Consider the following 21,476-nt stretch of genomic DNA (forward strand, 5'->3'; position numbering starts at 1 on the left):
TAGAATATAATGGATCAGTAATAATAATGAACATGATAATTATATGGATAGACTTGGACAGAAAATAATATATCAAGTATTTAATGCTCAGTGCTCAGCTTGGATTTTCAATTTTGAAGTACCAACAGAATTAACCTTTCTTTTTTAGCAATTCCTGACATGTGCTGCTTGGTGATCTTAAATACAGCTGAACAAGTGTAAAAGGTCAGTATTGACCTCTGTGAAGACTGAATCATAGGTGGTGTTGATGTGGTCATATCTGAACATGAGTCAGGTACAGGTTTAGCAGCAGTTCTGTACCTTTCCAGAGTCACGGGTCTTGGCTCTGAGCTTGTTGACCTGAGTCTCAGCGATGTCAGCACGCTCCTCAGCCTCCTCCAGCTCATGCTGAACCTTCCTGAACTTAGACATGTGCTGGTTTGCTGCTTCCTCCTGGGTGAGGAAAAGAGAGAAGAGCATCAGCATTTAAAGTTTGATGCTTCAGGTAGCAAATTAATATTCTGTCCATTTTTTTAAATTAAAAAAGACAGATTTAGGATAGCGATCTATACAGGTAGACAGATGATACAACAGAAGAAGTGTATGTCAGAACCGGGGATCAAACTGCCTCCAGCACGATCACTAGACCAGCAAATTCATATTCAACCCCCTGTCCTTTAAGTTGGTAACACATAGGAATAGGAGGCACTCAGAAATGTGTATAATTTCATCAGCAATTACTTGCACTATCAATTATCCCTGTTGACTGATGTGCTGTAGCAACACTTACTTTAAACTAAATTGTATGGACATTAAGTTTTGTAATGTTTACGGGGGATTTAACTCAGTATGTGACTCACCGCTTCCTCAGAATGCCTCTTGTAGGCCTTCACTTTCATCTGCAGCTTATCTACCAGGTCCTGAAGTCTGTTAACGTTCTTCTTATCCTCCTCAGTCTGTGAGAGAAGATCAAATAATCAATGTCAGTATAATTTTATACACAAACCTCTCTGTGTTAGTGTCAAGTGTGTGAAGAATGCACTTTCTCTTACCTGGTAAGTGAGCTCCTTGACTCTGCGCTCATACTTGCGGACTCCCTTTACTGCGTCTACACCTCTTCTCTGCTCGGCCTCCACCTCAGTCTCGAGCTCACGCACCTTTGTGGAACAAATACATTTAGGCATTTGTTTGAGGTGGTGAAACAAATCTTTGTAAAACAGAGGTAGAGTCTTCTACCCAGTCAAGGAGGCACAATTGTTGTCTTTCACTATGTACTTTTCCAAGTGGTTCCCGAAGTGGGATTAACATTTAAATTTGTTCATGAATATTGCTAGCAACAACAGATGAAACTACCAAGGATCTGTGGAACAAGATTAGAAGGTCCAATACAATACAATGTAATATTATTAATCCACTATTTATGTTCTTAACCCTTAGATGTGCAACAAGGGCATGGGAGGCTCACAGGGATATTGGTATGCGCACTATTCCAACAATTGTAAATATTTGTAAACTCAATTCTTCTTGTAGTATTAATATATAGGACTCTTTTTTTATTTCACCGATTTTGTCATGCATTTATCAGTACATGTTGCAGTACCAGTATGGCCAATAGAGGCCGCCACTCGCCTGTTTTAATGTTATGAGTTTGCGTCTGTTATGGGGGATTGCGAAGTTTGCCACAGCAAGACAGAAGCACCGACATAAATACATTTTTATGTCTTTATTTTTAAGGTAAGCGAGTGGAAAAGCACCATATTCTAGAGAGTAATGTTTGTTAAGATGTTACGTTTTCATGAACTTATGAAAATCCTGTAGCCTACAGGCTAATTTAGCCGTTAGCCTTCTAGATGAATTGGATGAATGTGTGTTCATGTATCATGAATTTGTATTATTATTATTGAATCTATTAATTAACTTGCAGTTGTCACGATCGTCGTACAGAGCGGACCAAGGCGCAGCTTGAGTTGAGTTCCACATCTTTATTCAAAGTGAAACTACCAATAAACAAATAACCAACAACGAAACAGTGACCACAGTGTTGCTACATGCACAGACACAAAACAATATCTCACAAAGCAGGTGGGAGAAAGGGCTTCCTAAATATGATCCCCAATTAGAGGCAACGATACCAGCTTCCTCTAACTGGGAACCAAACAAGTCACCAACATAGAAATAGAATGACTAGAACACCCCCCTACTCACGCTCTGACCTAAACACCATAGAGAACCAAGGGCTCTCTATGGTCAGGGCGTGACAGCAGTTTAGAAGAATTGTACAAGCCTAAATGAAACAACTAGATAAATACATTTTTATATCTTGGCTCCAATTGTTCTCAACTCCATAACATAAGTGTAACATATTCCCAATGTTTTTGTTTTGAACATAATTGCACTGTAATTTAAGCTTTAACCTGTTGGGGCTAGGGGGCAGTATTTGCACGTCCGGATATTTTTTTTTACCCGATTTAAACTGGTTACTACTCTTGCCCAGAAACGAGAATATGCATTTGATTAGTAGATTTGGATAGAAAACACTCTAAAGTTTCTAAAACTGTTTGAATGGTGTCTGTGAGTATAACAGAACTCATATGGCAGGCCAAAACCTGAGAAGATTCCATACAGGAAGTGCCCTGTCTGACAATTTGTTGTCCTTCTGTTGCATCTCTATCGAAAATACGTGACACTTTCTAAGGCTCCCATTGGCTCTCTAAAGCCACCAGAAAGTGGAATGTGGTGTCTGCTGTCTCTGGGCAAAGTACAACAGCTCTGTTTGTGAGTGGTTAGCCTGGGGACAGTGAGACTGAGATGTGCGTTCACGAGAATTCTCAATTTTTTTCTTACAGCCTTTGAATGAATACAACGTTGCCCGGTTGGAATATTATCGCTATTTTACGAGAAAAATAGCATAAAAATTGATTTTAAACAGCGTTTGAGATGCTTCTAAGCACGGTAATGGAATATTTGGAAATTTCTTGTCACGAAATGCGCTCGCGCGTCACCCTTCAGATAGTGACCTGAATGCACGAACAAAACGGAGTTATTTGAATATAACTATGGATTATTTGGAATCGAAACAACATTTGTTGTTGAAGTAGAAGTCCTGGGAGTGCATTCTGACGAAGAACAGCAAAGGTAATCCAATTTTTCTAATAGTAATTCTGAGTTTAGTGAGTCTCAAACTTGGTGGGTGTCAAATTAGCTAGCCGTGATGGCCGAGCTATGTACTCAGAATATTGCAAAATGTGCTTTCACCGAAAAGCTATTTTAAAATCTGACACTGCGATTGCATAAAGGAGGTCTGTATCTATAATTCTTAAAATAATTGTTATGTATTTTGTGAACGTTTATCATGAGTAATTTAGTAAATTCACCGGAAGTTTTCGGTGGGTATGCTAGTTCTGAACATCACATGCTAATGTAAAAAGCTGTTTTTTGATATAAATATGAAATTGATTGAACAAAACATGCATGTATTGTATAACATAATGTCCTAGGAGTGTCATCTGATGAAGATCATCAAAGGTTAGTGCTGCATTTAGCTGTGGTTTTTGTTTTTGTGACATATATGCTTGCTTTGAAAATGGCTGTGTGATTATTTTTGGCAGGGTACTCTCCTGACATAATCTAATGTTTTGCTTTTGCTGTAAAGCCTTTTTGAAATCGGACAATGTGGTTAGATTAAGGAGAGTCTTGTCTTTAAAATGGTGTAAAATAGTAATATGTTTGAGAAATTGAAGTTATAGCATTTTTGAGGTCTTTGTATTTCGCGCCACGCGATTCCACTGGCTGTTGACTAGGGTGGGACGCTTGAACTGGAAAATATTCCCTCTGATGCCAAGAGAGGGGACTTTCAAATGTTATTTACCAGGGGCCAAGACTTGATTAGTCCGACCATTCACTGCTGAAGTCATAGTAAAACTGTGTGGATGCTATTTATATCGCACTCTAATGTAAGATTTGTGTTCTGATATTATGAAGAGGTCCCTGATGCAAAGACATTCGGGAACTCCTGATTTAGGTGGGTTAATGAGAGAAAAAGTAATTACATAATGCTCCTGTGTATTTTACATGATCAAATACATTTCCAGCAAACTGTCTTTTAATCCAACCCCAAATCCACCCTGCTGATAACTCACCCTGGATTCCAGTTTCTGGAGTTGTTTCTTGCCTCCCTTCATGGCCAGATTCTCAGCCTCATCCAAGCGGTGCTGCAGGTCCTTGACTGTGATCTCCAGGTTCTTCTTCATCCTCTCTAGGTGAGAGCTGGTGTCCTGCTCCTTCTTCAGCTCCTCAGCCATCATTGCCGCCTGGAAATGTAGTTTGTTTAATTCATCATAACGTTCCTCTGAGATCTTTGTTGTTCGTAACCAGCCCAGGTACCATTGGCCTTTAGGGACAAATCAAGATGATGTAATTCAAGGACTCACGTCAGTGATAGCCTTCTTGGCCTTCTCCTCTGCATTCCTGGCCTCCTGGACGATGTCATCCACCTCTCCCTGCACCTGCACCAGGTCAGTCTCCAGCTTCTTCTTGGTGTTCAGAAGGCTGGTGTTCTGAAGGAGGAAACAAGACGATTTGTTTAGCTCTAAAGATAATTTAAAAGGCTGAAATTATTAAACTCTCAATGCAAGCATTGTTGAATTCAAGGTGTGTTTAAACAGTATGCTTGGTTGGAAATGGCTTTTGACCCATACCTGGGAGTGCAGCAGTCCAACACGCTCGCTGGCGTCTACCAGCTCAGTCTCAGCCACTTTGCGGCCTCTCTCTGTCTGCTCCAGAGCAACTCTCAGCTCCTCAATTTCAGCCACCATCAGACCGTTTCTACGCTCCACCATGGCTGCCTGCTCCTTCATGTCCTCTGCGACACGGACGGCATCATCAAGGTGCAATTGGGCATCCTGGGGTTCACAAGGACATACGTTCATTAGGACTTGTGGAAATAGGGGTGATAGGATGGGTGATATAAATGTTCATTGGGAAGAATTTACATTTCTACAGTGCATTGTACACTCTATTCAATTCCTCTGTTCTATTATTTTCTACAGATTCACAAACAAATCCCTCTCCATGTTCAGGTGTTTGAGCCTGATGTCCCAGTCCCTTTACCTTGAGCTGTCCCTGGACGTTCCTCAGCTGTTTCTGGGCCTCAGCGGCCTGCCTGTTGGAGTGGCTCAGCTGAATCTCCATCTCGTTCAGATCTCCCTCCATCTTCTTCTTCACCCTCAGGGCATCATTCCTGCTCCTGACCTCAGAGTCCAGGGTGCTCTGCATGGAGTCAACCACCCTCTGGCTGTTCCTCTTGATCTGCTCCATCTCCTCATCCTTCTCAGCGATCTTCCTGTCCACCTCACCCTTGATCTGGTTCAGCTCCAGCTGCACACGCAGAATCTTGGATTCCTCGTGCTCCAGTGTTCCCTGGACAAACAGAATCAGTCAGGCCAATTGTGTTCAATATATTTAGATGTAGGAATTAAATATATATGACTACAATAACTGTAGCTGGCATTGGCTAGTGTAACACTGCTTTCCCCATCAAACAGCTGTCATTTGTACCTCAGCCTCCTCCAGAGCGGTCTGGATCTCAGACTTCTCCGTCTCCATGGTCTTCTTGGCCTTTTCCAGCTCATGGATGCTCTTGCCAGTCTCTCCGATCTGCTCAGTCAGGTCAGAGATCTCCTCTGCACAGACACACACACACAAGAAGTTTAGACTTGGGAGATTTTCAGTGGATATGCTAGTGCGCTGAATTTGACATTGAATCATATTAACTTTTTAGGGTATAGGGAGCAGTATTTTCGATTTCGGATGAAAAGTGTGCCCAGAGTAAACTGCCTTATACTCGGGCCCAGAGACAAATATTTGCATATTATTAGTAGATTTGGATAGAAAACACTCTGAAGTTTCTAAAACTGTTTGAATGTCTGTGAGTATAACAGAACTCATATGGCAGGCAAAAACCTGAGAAAAATCCAACCAGGAAGTGTGGAAATCTGAGAATTGTGGTTCTTCTTTTGAATCCCTATCGAAACTACAGTGTCTGTGGGGTCACGTTGCACTCACTAAGGCTTCCATTGGCTGTCAACAGCCTTTAGAAAGTTTTTTCATCCTTTTCATGTTACTGGGCAGAGAATAGTAGCTCAGTAAATGAGTGGACTGCCTATGGACAAAGGGCTTGGTGATGGGTGATCTCGGGATCGCCCGTTCCTTCTTTTTCTCCTGGAATGAATACGCTATTGTCCGGTTGGAATATTATCGCCGTTTTATGTTAAAAATACCCTAAGGATTGATTGTAAACAACATTTGACATGTTTCTACGACCGGTAATGAAACATTTTGACTTTTCGTCTCTGGTACTGCCCTCGCTCGTTATGCCTTTGGATAGTGATCTGAAAGCACGAACAAAACGGAGGTACTTGGACATAAATATGGAGTTTTTCGAACAAAACGAACATTTCTTGTGGAAGAAGGAGTCCTCGGAGTGCATTCTGATGAAGATCTGCAAAGGTAAGAGAATATTTATAATACTAATTCAGAGTTTTGTTGATGCCAGAACTTGGTGGGTAGCTGTATAGCTTGCTTCGATGGCTGAGCTATGTACTCAGAATATTGAACAATGTGCTTTCTCCGTTAAGTTCATTTGAAATCTGACAAAGCGGTTGCGTCAAGGAGAAGTGTATCTATAATTCTTTCAATAACTGTTGTAAATTTTATCAACGTTTATGATGAGTATTTTTGTAAATTGATGTGCACATTCACCGGTAGTTTTGGTGGGAATACATTTTCTGAACATCACGCGCCAATGTAAAATGATGTTTTTGGATATAAATATGAACTTTATCGAGCAAAACATACATGTATTGTATAACATGAAGTCCTATGAGTGCCATCTGATGAAGATCATCAAAGGTTAGTGAATATTTTAGCTGTACTTTTGGTTTTTGTGATGCATGTCCTTGCTTGGAAAATGGCTGTGTGGATTTTCTTGTGAAGTTTATGTCATAACATAATCTAATTTTATGCTTTCGCCGTAAAGACTTTTTGAAATCGGACAATGTGGTTAGATTAGCAAGAAGTTTATCTTTAAAATGGTGTAAAATAGTTGATTGTTTAAGAAAATGAAATTATGAGATTTTTTCTGTTTTGTATTTCCTGCCATGCTATTTCACTGGCTGTTGAATAGTGTGGGACGGTCACGTCCCACCTAGCCCAGAGAAGTTAATAGTTCATTAACTAACATTACCTCATAGCATCTTGCAAATATAATTGCCTACCACTTATTTGGAATATTCAAAGGAATACTGTCTACAAGTAAAACAATATATAAAAATTATGCTGAACATGACATTTCTGAAATGGTGTAATAGTAATTTTGATGATTGCAGTTCCCTCCATTTTCAAAACACTAGTCAAACATGAGCCAAATAGAAATGCTGTCAAATGCTCACGTTGCAGGTTCTTGTTCTCTCTCTTCAGAGTCTCCAGATGATCCAGAGCCTCCTCATAGGAGTTCTTCATCTTGAAGAGTTCAGTGCTCATAGAGCGAGCCTCCTTCTGAGCTCCTTCCAGCTCTGCCTGGCCCTCCTCATACTTCTGCTTCCACTCTGCCAGAACCTAGGAGAATCAATGGAATTTTCATCAGAAGTCATTGATGAAGAGTTTTGAATTATAAATATGCAACAATTATACAATTGATAACAAATATAGGTTTATTAATTTTCACCTTGTCAAAGTTCCTCTGCTTCTTGTCGAGGTTGGCGGCCAATGCGTTGGCTCTCTCAACATCAATCATGAGGTCCTCCACCTCTCCCTGCAGCCTCTGCTTGGTCTTCTCCAGGGAGGCGCACTTGGAGTTGGTCGCCTCAATGGTCTCCTCGGCATCCTGCAGACGCTGGGCCAGCTTCTTCCTGTTGGACAACAGACGGTGGTTTTATGGTGTAATTTTTTTACATTTTGACAAACAATACATATTGATGTAACATTTTCTCAGAACCCCCTACCACTCTCACCATCCACACCATATTTTAGTTTTTGCTGTTCCGTGCGACTCACTTGGCCTCCTCCAGCTCCTCTGTGCGCTGGATAGCATCAGTTTCATACTTAGTCCTCCACTGAGCCACCTCACTGTTGGCCTTGGACATGCCGCGTTGCAGCTCTGCCTTGGCCTCCTGCTCCTCCTCAAACTGCTCCCTCAGGAGGTCACAGTCATGGCGGGCAGACTGGACACCGTGGGCCAGTGCATTTTTAGCCTGTGAGAAAGAAAGAAAGACAAAGAGAGATGAGAGAGATAATACAACAAATTATGGTAGCAGTCTCTGAGGGTGGAGAGACAGTAGCAGTCTCTGAGGGTGGAGAGACAGTAGGAGTCTCAGAGGATGGCGTAGTCACCGTCTATATAAAGATATTGCTCTAAACTCTGTGGACATGGAGTCCATTTTGAGTCCCTTACCTTGACCTCCTCCTCAACTGCCCTCTTCAGCTCCTCCACCTGCTGGGTGAAGGCCTGTTTGCCTCTGGTCAGCTGAGACACCAGGGCTTCCTTCTCCTCCAGCTGGCGACCAAACTCACCTGCAGGGACAGGGGAATATCTTGTTAATAAGGTTTCTGTTCTCTAAGATTGAAAACATATGTTGAGGAATCGTAGGGCAATTTTAGGTGGTGAATAGTATAGTGGAAACTATGTGGATTTAGCCCTTAATACATGTTGTGTACTACTGAAGGAAAGCATTGGCTTGTTGTTCATTGCTAATGGTACCATTTTCTGTCAGGAGTCTGGCCCTCTGTCCGCTGATGTCGTTGACCTGGCGAACATTCTCATCATTCTTAGTCTTGAGCTCACTCAGCTGGTCCTCAAGAGTACGGCATATCTTCTCCAGATTGCCCTGTTAGTGAACATGTACCTTCATTACTTTATATATGTGACTCCTGTCAACTTCAGTTCACTTGAATGGTAATGTAGTTGTCCCTCCTCAACACAGCTTAACCAAAACATCACTACTCACCTTAGCCTTGGCGACGGCCTCCATGTTGCTAGAGAGGTCATCAATCTCCATCTTGTACTCACTCTTCTCCTTCTCCAGCTTCTGCTTGACGCGCTGCAGGTTGTCGATCTGCTCCCCGAGCTCAGCCACACTGTCGGCCTGCTTCTTGCGCAGAGCGGCGGCTGTGGCCTCATGCTGCAGGGTGGACTCTTCAAGATCACGACGCAGCTTCTGGAACTCAGCCTCACGCTTCTTGTTCATGTCAATCTGAGCAGCAGTGGCGCCTCCGGCCTCCTCCAGCCTCTCGCTGATCTCCTCAAGTTCCCTGGAGAGATCAGCCCTCTGCTTCTCAACCTTAGCCCTGGCAGCACGCTCAGCCTCAATTTCCTCCTCCAGCTCCTCAATACGGGCCTAGACCAGGGGGCAGGAGCAGGGGGGATGAACACTACAATACAGTTGAAACAATTGAACCTCACAAAATTATAATAGTTTGTATATTTAGCATAAATGTGTTTAATACAAAGCCAGTTACACTTATATATTCAGTAGACATTGTCCCATGCAGGAACCAAAATCACAATGGTAAGAAGCACCATCTTTACAATGTTTAGAATCACCACCAAGAAGCACCATCGTCCAACCTACTCAGCCATCAGAAGCCACTGGGAAAAATGTGTGCTACCAAAATAATGTTTTTCAGGAAATTATTCAAGTCTGTGCTTTTCTTTACTGGAGTTTATATCCTGTACTGTACCTGGAGTTCCTTGATCTTCTTCTGCAGCTGAGCTCCCAGAGACTGCTCATCCTCAACCTTGCTGAGGAGTTGGGTGGTCTCAAACTCCTTCCTAAGAATCAAAAGTATGTCGATTGCAGAGTTTGTTTTTGTTTGATAGGGTAAAGGGAGAGTATTATACCATTCACTTTGCTTTTAAGAATACCATTCAAGTGCTAATTCATAATTACAAAAATTAGTCAAGAACAACCATTATGGCAGGTAATACTGTAGTCATTTGTTTGTGTTTACTTCTTGATTTTCTCATCAGCTTGCTGCTTGTCATTCTCCAGGTCCATTATGGACTCCTGGGCCAGTTTCAGATCTCCCTCAAGCTTTCTCTTGGATCTCTCAAGGTCCATACGAAGCTTCTTCTCTTGCTCCAGAGAACCCTCAAGCTAGAAGATAAAAACACATATATTGTTAAAATCTAAACAACTGAAGATAATATCATCTTACATGCTATCATGGCCAAAATGTCAAACTCCACTCACGTCGTCCACTTGCTGTTCCAGCTTGGTCTTGGCCTTGGTCAGAGTGTTGACTTTGTCCTCCTCTGCCTGCAGGTCATCCAGTGTCTGCTGGTGGGCCTCTTGGAGGGCTTTCTTCTCCTTGGTCAGCTTGGCAACACTCTCATCCATAGACGCCATCTCCTCTGTCAGGTTTTTAACCTGTAAATGGTCACAACATAATTATACTTCACCATAAAGGGGAGATTTAGTTTGTTATATATTGCATTCATTTCATTTCGATAAAAAATGAAATCAACAATTACTGTACTAAAGATTCAACACTAGATGTCAGTGTTCACCATGCCAGTGTACTGAATGGAAATCATAAATGAGGGGGAGCAGAACATGCAATGAATGTTGGGAGTTCCCCGCAGGTGAAATTCTACTATTGTGTCTTAATTTTTCCTGCACCCACAATACAACTTGAATTCCATTTCTGTTAAGCTATGTTTTGAGTTGATTATTGTTTGGTTAGACTGTCTATGGTAAGACACAAGACCTTGTTTTCAGTGGCGTGCTTCTCCTTCTCCACTTTGGCCAGGGTGAGCTCCAGGTCATCAATGTCCTTCTTCAGCTCAGAGCACTCATCCTCCAGCTTCCTCTTCTTGGCAGTCAACTCAGCATTGATCTCCTCCTCATCCTCCAGCCTCTCGGTCGTCTCTTTGAGCTTGGCCTCCTGCTGGATCTTGCTCTTGATGAGCCCCTCGCACCTTTCCTCAGCATCGTTCAGACTCTCTCCTTCCTGGTTTCAGAACAGGAGTAAACAAAACAGAGGCCTGACTTTGTGTATCAAAATATACATTTTACTCAAAGAGGTCAGAGCAAATCAATAGAAATTCATGAAATATATACAATATATAACATGGGCAATAAAAATGTGTGAGGTAGCCACATACTTTACAGTGTGTTCATATGTGTGTGCATGTGTGTGTGTGTATTCATGTGTATTTAAATGTGCCCATACGAGGGTAGTTGCTGACTCACAGATGCGACTTGGAGTGCCAGGTCGTTCTTCTCCTGCGTCAGGGACACCAACTTCTCCTCCATATGCTTCTTCGTGGACAGAGCCTTGGCCAGGTCTGTCTTCATCTTCTCATAGTTCTCCTTCATGTTGGCCAGCTCCTTCTCAGTCTCAGCGCTCTGCAGCAGGGGCTTGATCTTGAAGTACAACTTCATCCATGGCCAGGTTTTCACATTCATGAATGAGCGGATGTTGTACTGGATGGCGAAGATGGACTCTCTGGTCGACAGAAAGGACAGAGTGGCTTGGTGAGTTACATCCCACTAGGCACAGACGTCAGTTCAGCGTTTAGTTTTGATTTACATTTGGTTGAATTGGCTAACTTCAATTCAACGCGACATAATCAAAATTAGTCACCATGTTATTGGATTATGGTTAAAAGTTGAGTGAAAAAAAAATGAAATTCCCTTACGTTGATAACTTTTTTCAAATCCACGTTGATTCAACGTCATTACATATCATTTTTGTGTTGAAATGAGTTGGTAATGACCAGTGGGATGTTTCCAGGAGTTGAAGAATAACACACTGGAACCCCCACCACTTTTTGTATTCAGATGAGGAATGGGGCTAGGGAAATGTAACCCCTCTTAAATTCATAGACAGCGGTCTAGATGCAAGGACTGACAGTCATGCTAAGCTCATGAGACATTTTATATTCTTTAAGAATGAATGGGTAAATACCACAAATTTAAATGACAGTTGAACAGCCAAATCCCAAACTGCAGCTATAAAGCTAGAATCCTTAGTTGCTACATCCATTTCTGGACTTATACATTAATTAACCCAAAAGCTTTAGTAGACCATTATAAGATGTACTTTCTCATTCTGAACAACTCACAGCATATACAGTATGTAATCATAATGCATTAGATACAGGTGGTTGACAGAAAGCTTTGCCCAGATGTCTACTATTCCTCACCTCCTCTCCATCATCTTGGTGAACTCTCTCCTCATGAGGAATCCACGGCTGAGAGCCTGGAGCATGCCGACCAGAGAGGCCAGCTTCTCATCTCTCATCTCCTCCAGGACACCCAGCAGACCGGCTTTGAAGAACACCTGAGAACAGGTTAACATGGTCAATGGAACCACAGATGGTGACAGATAGAAAAGGTTGAATCAAAAGAGGGGAACAACACCACTTGATTGATTTAAACAACATTAACTTTGCAATGGTTACAAACAAACCATGGGATAGGTTGTTTCTAAGTTGTTAGTTATTGTACAGTTGTAGATTAATAATGTACACGTATACAGATAACTGCAGCCATACCACTCTAACACAATGCACATAATAATGAGTTTAGTTTCTCTTCTATACTTGTGATGAATGACTTTTAAGAAAAACACTACAATGTTTTTCCAGCTTTTCCATTAGTGAAATGAAGAAGAAAGAACAAAAGGATGGATAGATCACCTGGAGAGATTTTATATGGTACAGGTTTAAATTATCATTCAAGTTGTGTTTTGTTGTCAGCTTTTACTGGGGGTATTTGACTGACCTTGGTGTGTCCAAACTTGTAATCCTCGTGATTCACATCAATGGATCCAAGCAGCTTCTCAGAAGCCTTCTTGTTGTCCATGAACTGGCCCTCAGGGATGACACTGGCATTCAGTACTTTGTACCTGAATGAGGGGACAGTTTTAAAATATGCCAAGTTGTAATTGGTTGGTTGGTTATACAGTGAGGTCCAAAATGATTGGTACCCTTGATAAAGATGAGCAAAATAGACTGTATAAAATGAATAATCCAAATTCTGAGCTATATTGTATGGTAAAAATACTTTTTGGCTTCGAAAAAAATATGAATATCAGGAAAATAATCCCACACCTACTGTAAAATATGTATATGAGGAAAATAACCCCACACCTACTGTAAAATATGGTGGAGGATCTTTGATGTTATGGGGCTACTTTACGTCAAATGATCCGGGGGCCCTCGTTAAGGTCAACGGCATCATGAACTTTACCCAGTACCATGACATTTTAGCCAAAATCCTGCTACCCTCACCCAGCAGGCTGAAACGTGGCCACTGGTGGGTATTTCAGCAAGACAATAACCCCAAGCACACATCAAAATCCACAAGGAAATGGTTAATCAACCACATAATCAACATTTTACTATGGCCATCTCAGTCTCCAGACTTGAACTCCATTGAAAACCTGTTGTTTGAATTATGGATATCAAGGATCTGGAAGGATTCTGTAAGGAGGAATGGTCCAAGATCCCTCCCAATGTGATCTTCAATCTCATACAACATTCTAGAGAAAGACTCAGTGCCATTATCCTCCTATTGAAAACAGGGGTGTCAATAATTATGAGCCCTATCTTGAAATAAAATATGAATTGTTAAACAAAATCTTTTTCTCTGAGCATTTGTATTAGTATAAAATAATAGAATTGTTACAAATGTTAGACCATACAATATAGCTCAGTATCAGTGTTATTTATTTGATAGTCTTTTCTGCTCATCTTTATCAAGAGTGCCAATCATTTCTGTCTGTGTGTGTGTGTGTGTGTGTGTGTGTGTGTGTGTGTGTGTGTGTGTGTGTGTGTGTGTGTGTGTGTGTGTGTGTGTGTGTGTGTGTGTGTGTGTGTGTGTGTGTGTGTGTGTGTGTGTGTGTGTGTGTGTGTACCTCTGTTTGAAGTCAGCATAGAGGATTCTGCTGGGGAAGCCCTTTCTGCAGATCCTGATACCCTCCAGTACACCATTACACCTGAGCTGGTGGATAACCAGGAAGTTCTCCATCAGACCTGGTAAAACAAACCAAGTCTCTTTTAATACTCAAAAACAGGTTAAAGATTGGAATGGTTGAGGTTACTGATACTGTACTGATAAGATTACATATTTAACCCAATATTTCTTGTACCTGGAGTCTTTGACTCGTTGGGGATCAGGCAGCGCACAAAGTGAGGATGAGTGCTCCTCAAGTTGGTCATCAGCTTATGTAAGTTCTCCTGTAGGAGGGTTACAAACCATTTTCTCAGACATACTGTAGTTTATGATAATTGCACCTTTTGAAGGACTGAATATACACTTTTCAAAAGCTCACCCTGAACTGGGAGGACACAGTCTGCATGGAACCACCCTTCTTCTTGCCTCCTTTCTTGGCTTTATCTGTTAAAATGGGGAAAAGTTAAAGATATCTAGAAAAGTAAATTTCCTAGAGTGGGTGGAATAAATAGAATAATAAGAAGAGTATGTAAGAAATCTAGAGTGGTCTTGTCTTCAGCAAGCAAACTAATTATAAACCAGAGAATCTCTGGTTAACTTCACACTTATCTAGAGGCAAATGCTGCCAATGTCATTGTGTAATATAACACCTATTGAATGATTTGAATTAACCAAGTGTATGAATAAATTAACCTGGTGAAAACACCCTGAGAAATTGGTATACATTGAAAGACTTTAAAGAACATTTGGGTCTGAGTTGTAACTATTATTTAGTTAAATATTGTGACATGATGCTGGTCTTACCCTCAGGAGGGGGAGGGGGATACAGGGCAGCCAAAATTTTGACTCCGGACTTCCCATACAGTTGACAAACTGAGTCGTTCAGGGGATCCTTGTTCTTCTCCAGCCACCCTGTGATGTTGTAGTCCACAGTACCGGCGTAATGCACCAGGGAGAAGTGGGCCTCTTGCTTGCCTTTGGCAGGCTTGGGCTTCTCAAACGACTTTGTTTTGCCAAGATGCTGGGCGTACAGCTTGTCCTTGAAGGTAGTGTCTGAAGACTTGGGGAACATGCACTCCTCTTCAAGGATGGAGAAGATGCCCAATGGCTTTATGAAAAGAGAGGTATAGTATATATAACATCACATCTTTAGTAAACAATATAGGATTATATTCGTTTAGGGGCACATAACAGGAAACATTGAGTTCTCAACAGTCAGATGCATTGTACCACAGTGATAATAATGGTCCCTAAGAGCTTTGCTGTTGAGGTCCATTATACCTTCTCAATAAGCTCAATGCAGGCAGCCAAGTCCATGCCGAAGTCAATGAAGGCCCAGACGATTCCCTCCTTCTTGTACTCCTCTTGCTCCAGGACGAACATGGTGTGGTTGAAAAACTGTTGCAGTTTCTCATTGGTGAAGTTGATGCACAGCTGCTCCATGCTGTTGTACTGTTGATGGAGTTTTAAAAGGGATCATTTCATCATACAAGACTGTAATCCATCTCAATCACAACTAAGTGTCTTGTTCTGGTCTCATACTCACATCAAAGATCTCAAACCCGGCAATGTCGAGCACACCGATATAGAACTGCCTTGGATTCTTGGTGTCCAACATCTCATTGATACGGATGACCATCCACAAGAACATCCTCTCATAGATGGACTTGGCCAGAGCCGAGACTGAGTTATTAACCTGCAATGATAATACCTCTAATTACTACATGAGATATTGACCATGTCTAGTGATAAGGTGATACGAGCTTGGGAAAAACAACATTACTATTAAAAAAAAGCATACCACTCATCCCCACGAAAATTCCTGTTCTCAGAAAATGGTAGATTCTGTGTTTGGCTGACTTACCTGAGCCACAGTCTGTCCCTTGGTCACATACTCGTTGCCGACCTTCACTCTTGGGTAGCACAGAGCCTTCAACATCTCAGCTGAGTTCAGGCCCAGCAGGTAGGCGATTTTATCAGCCACTGGAGAGAGAACCAACAACAACAGACTCAGGGACACAAGATCACTTGTTTCTGATTTCACATTGACAGAACAGTTAGGCCAAATCATATCTGAAGGTGGTATTTTGGTCTCCAAAAATGATCTCCTGCCTGACTTTCAAGTGGCACTGTCTGTCTTAGTTGTTCTATTTCCATGTTGGGGACAGGGAATGGGACTAATGCTCTATATATTGTATATCTATGAGTGGGACTCACCCTCTGTGCCGTCTGGCTCGGCCTGCTCCTCACGCTGCTTCTGCTTGAATTTCAAGTTTCCATGGTGCACTACAGCTCCTGTCAGCTTGTAGATGCCAATCTTCTCATCATTAGTGAAGCCCAGGATTGTAATGGCATCCTGGCATTAAAGAGGAAGTACAACGGTGATGAACTGAACAGTAGTTTGCTCAGTTACACTACAGTTCTGGGCTCACTCCAGATCGAATGGGATGAATATATTTGACTCTTGGCCAACACACTAGTGATGGAAACACAAAAGGAGTTTTACACAGTTCCACAGGGCACTTAGTTGCGCTCTCTTGTGGATGCCTTGCATGGCGAAATGTGAAGTTATGAAGATTGGCTTGAGGCACATGCCTAACTAACACAAGTCATTTGTCCCGTGTAGCTCGGTTGGTAGAGCAGGACACCTGCTACACCAAGGTTGAGGGTTCAAATCCCACGGGGGACCGGTATGAAAATGTATGCACTCACTAAATCGCTCTGGATAATGGAGTCTCCTAAATGACGAAAACGTAAATATACTGTAAATAAAAAATCATGAATTCTCAGCTGCTACCAACTTTGAATTGCACAGTACATTCAGTATGTATGGTGGTCCGACCTATTCCATATCTAGTGTTTGGTGAACCCTTTGTTGACTCACATCTGTGGCATCCAGCTCTTCATTGTCATTGATGCTGGCCACAGTGATCTGTCCCTGGCTGCACATGGGGAAGTCGTAGGGGTTAGTGGTGAGGAGTGTCATTTCTGTGGACAACAGAGAACAGCTTGTCAGTTTAATCTCTTAGAATTCTGCTGTCCTACCTTTACAGTATCTCTCCCTCCTTTACTCAGTAGATGGACTCAATGATACATGTAGTATATAATGAATAGCATCAAAAGAGGAGACTGAGGCTTGTGGACTAGTGCATCAAGGTGCATTACTTGATAGATCTTTCCCAAAGACCTTCCAAATGTCTAGATGCCATGTTACCTTGGATGTACTCGTTGTAATAGTATTATTAGTGTGGATTATGAATATTTTATATATATTCCATAGATGGGGATGGGAATAATTTCCCCTGAACCTCTACTTTGTCGTACCAACTATCTCAGGTTTGTGGCCTGTCATCAACTGGAAGAAGATGTGGTAGCCTCTCTCATCGGGCAGCTGGAAGGACACTCTGGACTTCTCCAGCAGGTCTGAGGGTGAAAGAGAGAGAGAAAGTTTTAGTGACACAAGTAGAGTGAGAAAGAGAGAGAGAACATGAGATTACATTTAATGATATAATCTCCCAAAAAAATAATTTGAATTTAGGAAATCATTGAGAAACAATCAAAACCAACTCACAGGTCTCAATATCAGCTTTAGCCAGTTTACCAGCTTGGAAGTGAATCCTGATGAATTTACCCTATAGTAGAGCATGGGGGTTAGAAATAGGTCAACAAATAAATAACATTTTACTTTGATAGACCCCTTTAAATGTTACAGTTTGTTGGACATCTATTGATATAACAAAAGGGAACTACTGAAATACATTTTTCCAATATAAGGTAACTTCCACAGTATGCCCTTCATACTTACAAAGCGAGACGAGTTGTCATTCCTCACTGTCTTGGCATTACCGTAAGACTCCAGCAGAGGGTTAGCCGCAATGATCTGATCCTCAAGAGACCCCTGATTGAGATAAACACAAGTTGCTCAGAAACTGGTAAAGTGTTAGTTTGTTTTCGCTCGATTGCTTGAACAAATTTCTTGAAACATGATTCACAGCTAGAAAGAAGTTTACACATCCAACCATACTGAAATGTGATTAAAAGGCAAACATAAGAACAACCTACCTGCATTTTGTTGGGGTCTGCTTCCTTCTTGCCACCAGACACTGCAATGGTGGCAAAGTACTGAATGACACGCTTGGTGTTGACAGTCTTTCCTGCACCGGATTCTCCACTGGTTTATATGACAGAGAAAGAGGGGTTTTAGTTATATGTTTCAGATTAAAATTTGCTTTCACTAAGAAATAGCATTGAAATTACACCGTAATTAACAAATATTCCCACTCATTGACTAGTTACTACACATAGCCTAACGTCATAATCCATTCATAATGTAATTTACTTCATCACACCAAGTGACCCAACTTATTACAATAGAAACACTTTCTCAAGTGACATTTTAGTAAACAACTTACGTAATCAGAATGGACTGGTTCTCCTTATCTGGAACCAGAAAACATATTGCTTATCATACTCAAAACACATTATGGGGACATTATTTCATTCATAGCATCATCAAAAATGTAATTTAGGAAAATGTTCCAATCAAGTGAATCAGATATTCCCAGCAAACTGTTAGAAAACAGTAGATACCTTTCTGAAGGATATTTTAATTTCCATTGATACATCCATCCATCTATCCGTAAGCACTTATGGACTTTGAGATCCATATGCACTTATTGACATCCATCATCCATCAATCACAACTATCCATCCATCCATCCAACCAAACAATACATCTAACCATCCATCCATCCATCCATCCATCCATCCATCCATCCATGACAGCTCGTACCAATCATCATGAACTGAAAGGCGTTGTCAGAGACGGAGAAGATATGGGGTGGAGCCTCCACCCTCTTCTTCCCTCTGTAGGCGTTGACAACCTCTGCGTCGTACACTGGGAGCCACTTGTAGGGGTTCACCGTGGCACAGAAGAGCCCAGAGTAGGTCTGGATGAAAGAATAATTATATTAGGGGATTAGTAAAGTCAGATAGACATTTACCTGGATTTATGTGAGGATGTGGGTGTACTTTGGTATACTGATGTGGGTCTACTGTATTGATATGTTTTGGTTTCTACCATTTAATTATGTCTAGTACTGTATGTGTGTATTTCTTATGTTCATGTATGTGTGTGTTTGTATGTGCAGGTTTCTTACATAGATCATCCATGCTGCATAACGCTCTTTGAGGTTATACAACACAGAGGCTTCATTCAGGTAGGTCATCATGGCCATGTCCTCAATCTTGTCATACTTAGGGGGATTCATCTCATAGATGTCTGCATCTTTGAACTCTTTTCCTTCCTGAAACAGTCAGACATTGAGATTACACACAGATCAAACTGGACATGACAGAATGCTTTTTGTTCATTAAGTGCAAGCATAATCGTTTAAAAAATGCATATCCACATTTAATCCAACTCATTTGTTATCACCCACTGACACATAACTGGTGATTGTTGACTAGTCAACATAAGACATTCCATACAATTTTTTAATAGCAGCGATAAAAATGATGTGCTTGAAGGTTATATTCTGAAAACAAACAAGAAAACAAATGCCAATGTGTATATTTACTTGATTGGAGAATTAGAGTAACTTTTCAGATCAGGCTTACCTCCGTACTGCCATCAGGTTTCGTGACTGTTACAGTACACTTCCCGTCGGCCCTGGCAGTGACTAAACCCTTAAGGTACAGCTCCACCTTGTCTGCCACATAGCAGGCGTTCTTTGAATCAAAGGGTGCGGCTTGTGCCTCCATCCTCTCCTTCTCAGACTTACGAAGGTATATGGCAGCTTTGCCGTAGATTTGCATCTCAGCGTCCGTACTCATGGTGACGGATAACTAGGAAAGAGATGAAACAAGAAACATGATTGACTCTGTGGTGCTTCCTCCCCAGTCAACAGAGTTAGGTGAGCGATGTCTCTCAGAATATTCTCATCACTTTTTATGTGGAGACTTAAACCCTGTCTCACCTTTTTCCCCTCCTACAGATGAATGTGTACTTCTTGGAGGACCCTGTGACAAAAATATGAAGTGGAAAGTGTGACACATTAGAGTGTTGTGAAAACACACATATCTAAAGCCTTATCATTTAGCCCTGAAGGGGCATTACAGCCATGTCCAATTTAATTACAGTTGCAACTGGTAACTTTCATTTTCCTAATGGCAACTCACTTTACTAAGCATCCTTTCAGGAATTCAAATAAATACCTGAAAACCCAGTTACATTCTAGAACACCCTTTCTAGTGCAGGAGCACCACTTTTTACTGTAAATGAAAGTTACAGATTTGAAGTAAAACACATAATAAAGAAATACATATTTTTAAATAAATGCCACTTGTTTGCATATTGTCAAATCTTACAAGAGAAATGCAGAAGTCAATTCAAACAGTGCAGTTAGCTACTGCCTCAGATGCTGAGTGCAAAGATGAGACAAATGTAAAAATCTAAGGAGGTGGAGAGGTCTTACCACAGAGGAAGAAGGTGTCTGACTTATGGATGTTGGGCCCTCAGCCTCCTTATATCTGGTTGGAAGTGCTAACCAAGCAAAAGTTAATTATGGACCACTCTGGGAAAGGAAATGAATTGGATGAGAGACCTGTTTATTTCTGTGTCTCACTAGCACCTCCCACTTCCAGGAGCACCACACTCCCATGACATTACTTTTTAATGTCATATTTGTCTCTGAATTAAATTTCACAGAATTTATGTAAATGAAAGATGTCATTTCGAATAATTATGACATTATCAAAAGTTTGATTCATCCCAATGTTACCTCTACTGAACCTCATATACTGTAATGGACTGAGTCCATGTTGCCCCACTACAAATAAAATAGTTTTCATTAAATCTAATCTGACCTTATTTAGTTCCATTTTAGTGGCATTAATCCTCATCAACAACTTTATATATATGTTCACCAGTTATTTATATTATTTAGCTTGTAAACACATCTGAACTGTCTCCTCACCTCATGCTTGTGACGGAGTTGGCCGTTACCTCGTGCCTTGCTTAGTTTGATTTATCACCCTGGTTGAACCATATTAAATGAATATTTAAAATCTAGAAAATAAACATTTAGGCTGTCAATTAAAGCTCATAAAACTGTTAAATCGAATGTGTTGTTACACTATCCATACACATATTTACAAATATGTGGACATCCGTTCAAATGAATGCATTCGGCTATTTCAGCCACACCCAATGCTGACAGGTGTATAAAATCGAGAACACAACCATGCAATCTCTTTTGACAAACATTGGCAGTAGAATGGCCTCACTGAAGAGCTCTGTGACTTTCAATGTGACACAGGACGCCACCTTTCCAACAAGTCAGTTCATGAAGTTTCTCCCCTGCTAGAGCTGCCCCGGTCAACAAGTGCTGTTATTGTGAATTGGAAACGTCTAGGAGCAACAACGGCTCAGCCGCAAAGTGGTAGGCCACACAAGTTCACAGAACGAGACTGCTGAGTGCTGAAGTGAGTAAAAATAGTCTGTCCTCAGTTGCAACACTCACTACCGAGTTCCAATCT

General features: G+C 41.3%; 1 protein-coding gene across 2 annotated transcripts in view; it reads right to left on the reverse strand.

The window, feature by feature from the left end:
* The window catches only part of LOC106600782 (myosin heavy chain, fast skeletal muscle), a 184,144-nt gene extending 163,647 nt beyond the window's left edge, over window positions 1–20,497 (reverse strand). Inside the window, exons 1-40 of one of the 2 annotated variants that reach the window (XM_045690685.1) lie at window positions 20,414–20,497; window positions 19,916–19,958; window positions 19,557–19,784; window positions 19,097–19,243; window positions 18,730–18,886; window positions 18,350–18,377; window positions 18,000–18,108; window positions 17,743–17,835; window positions 17,509–17,569; window positions 17,262–17,360; window positions 16,822–16,925; window positions 16,155–16,293; window positions 15,802–15,920; window positions 15,484–15,633; window positions 15,219–15,389; window positions 14,742–15,045; window positions 14,317–14,381; window positions 14,134–14,221; window positions 13,900–14,017; window positions 12,765–12,888; window positions 12,185–12,321; window positions 11,229–11,484; window positions 10,744–10,986; window positions 10,227–10,403; window positions 9,985–10,130; window positions 9,715–9,805; window positions 8,982–9,371; window positions 8,735–8,861; window positions 8,429–8,547; window positions 8,032–8,228; window positions 7,703–7,886; window positions 7,428–7,593; window positions 5,536–5,660; window positions 5,089–5,397; window positions 4,677–4,880; window positions 4,410–4,535; window positions 4,119–4,289; window positions 1,032–1,136; window positions 840–935; window positions 301–432 (exon numbers count right to left, since the gene is read on the reverse strand). In XM_045690685.1, the coding sequence (XP_045546641.1) occupies window positions 301–432; window positions 840–935; window positions 1,032–1,136; window positions 4,119–4,289; window positions 4,410–4,535; window positions 4,677–4,880; window positions 5,089–5,397; window positions 5,536–5,660; window positions 7,428–7,593; window positions 7,703–7,886; window positions 8,032–8,228; window positions 8,429–8,547; window positions 8,735–8,861; window positions 8,982–9,371; window positions 9,715–9,805; window positions 9,985–10,130; window positions 10,227–10,403; window positions 10,744–10,986; window positions 11,229–11,484; window positions 12,185–12,321; window positions 12,765–12,888; window positions 13,900–14,017; window positions 14,134–14,221; window positions 14,317–14,381; window positions 14,742–15,045; window positions 15,219–15,389; window positions 15,484–15,633; window positions 15,802–15,920; window positions 16,155–16,293; window positions 16,822–16,925; window positions 17,262–17,360; window positions 17,509–17,569; window positions 17,743–17,835; window positions 18,000–18,108; window positions 18,350–18,377; window positions 18,730–18,886; window positions 19,097–19,243; window positions 19,557–19,772 (5,793 nt within the window). In that variant the 5' untranslated portion in view covers window positions 19,773–19,784; window positions 19,916–19,958; window positions 20,414–20,497. The remainder of the gene's footprint in view (window positions 1–300; window positions 433–839; window positions 936–1,031; window positions 1,137–4,118; window positions 4,290–4,409; window positions 4,536–4,676; window positions 4,881–5,088; window positions 5,398–5,535; window positions 5,661–7,427; window positions 7,594–7,702; window positions 7,887–8,031; window positions 8,229–8,428; window positions 8,548–8,734; window positions 8,862–8,981; window positions 9,372–9,714; window positions 9,806–9,984; window positions 10,131–10,226; window positions 10,404–10,743; window positions 10,987–11,228; window positions 11,485–12,184; window positions 12,322–12,764; window positions 12,889–13,899; window positions 14,018–14,133; window positions 14,222–14,316; window positions 14,382–14,741; window positions 15,046–15,218; window positions 15,390–15,483; window positions 15,634–15,801; window positions 15,921–16,154; window positions 16,294–16,821; window positions 16,926–17,261; window positions 17,361–17,508; window positions 17,570–17,742; window positions 17,836–17,999; window positions 18,109–18,349; window positions 18,378–18,729; window positions 18,887–19,096; window positions 19,244–19,556; window positions 19,785–19,915; window positions 19,959–20,413) is intronic. The other variant, XM_045690687.1, reaches the window with a different exon arrangement.
* Between the last annotated feature and the right edge of the window lie 979 nt (window positions 20,498–21,476).

The sequence above is a fragment of the Salmo salar genome, chromosome ssa12, assembly GCF_905237065.1.
Source record: "Salmo salar chromosome ssa12, Ssal_v3.1, whole genome shotgun sequence".
Classification (NCBI taxonomy): domain Eukaryota; kingdom Metazoa; phylum Chordata; class Actinopteri; order Salmoniformes; family Salmonidae; genus Salmo; species Salmo salar.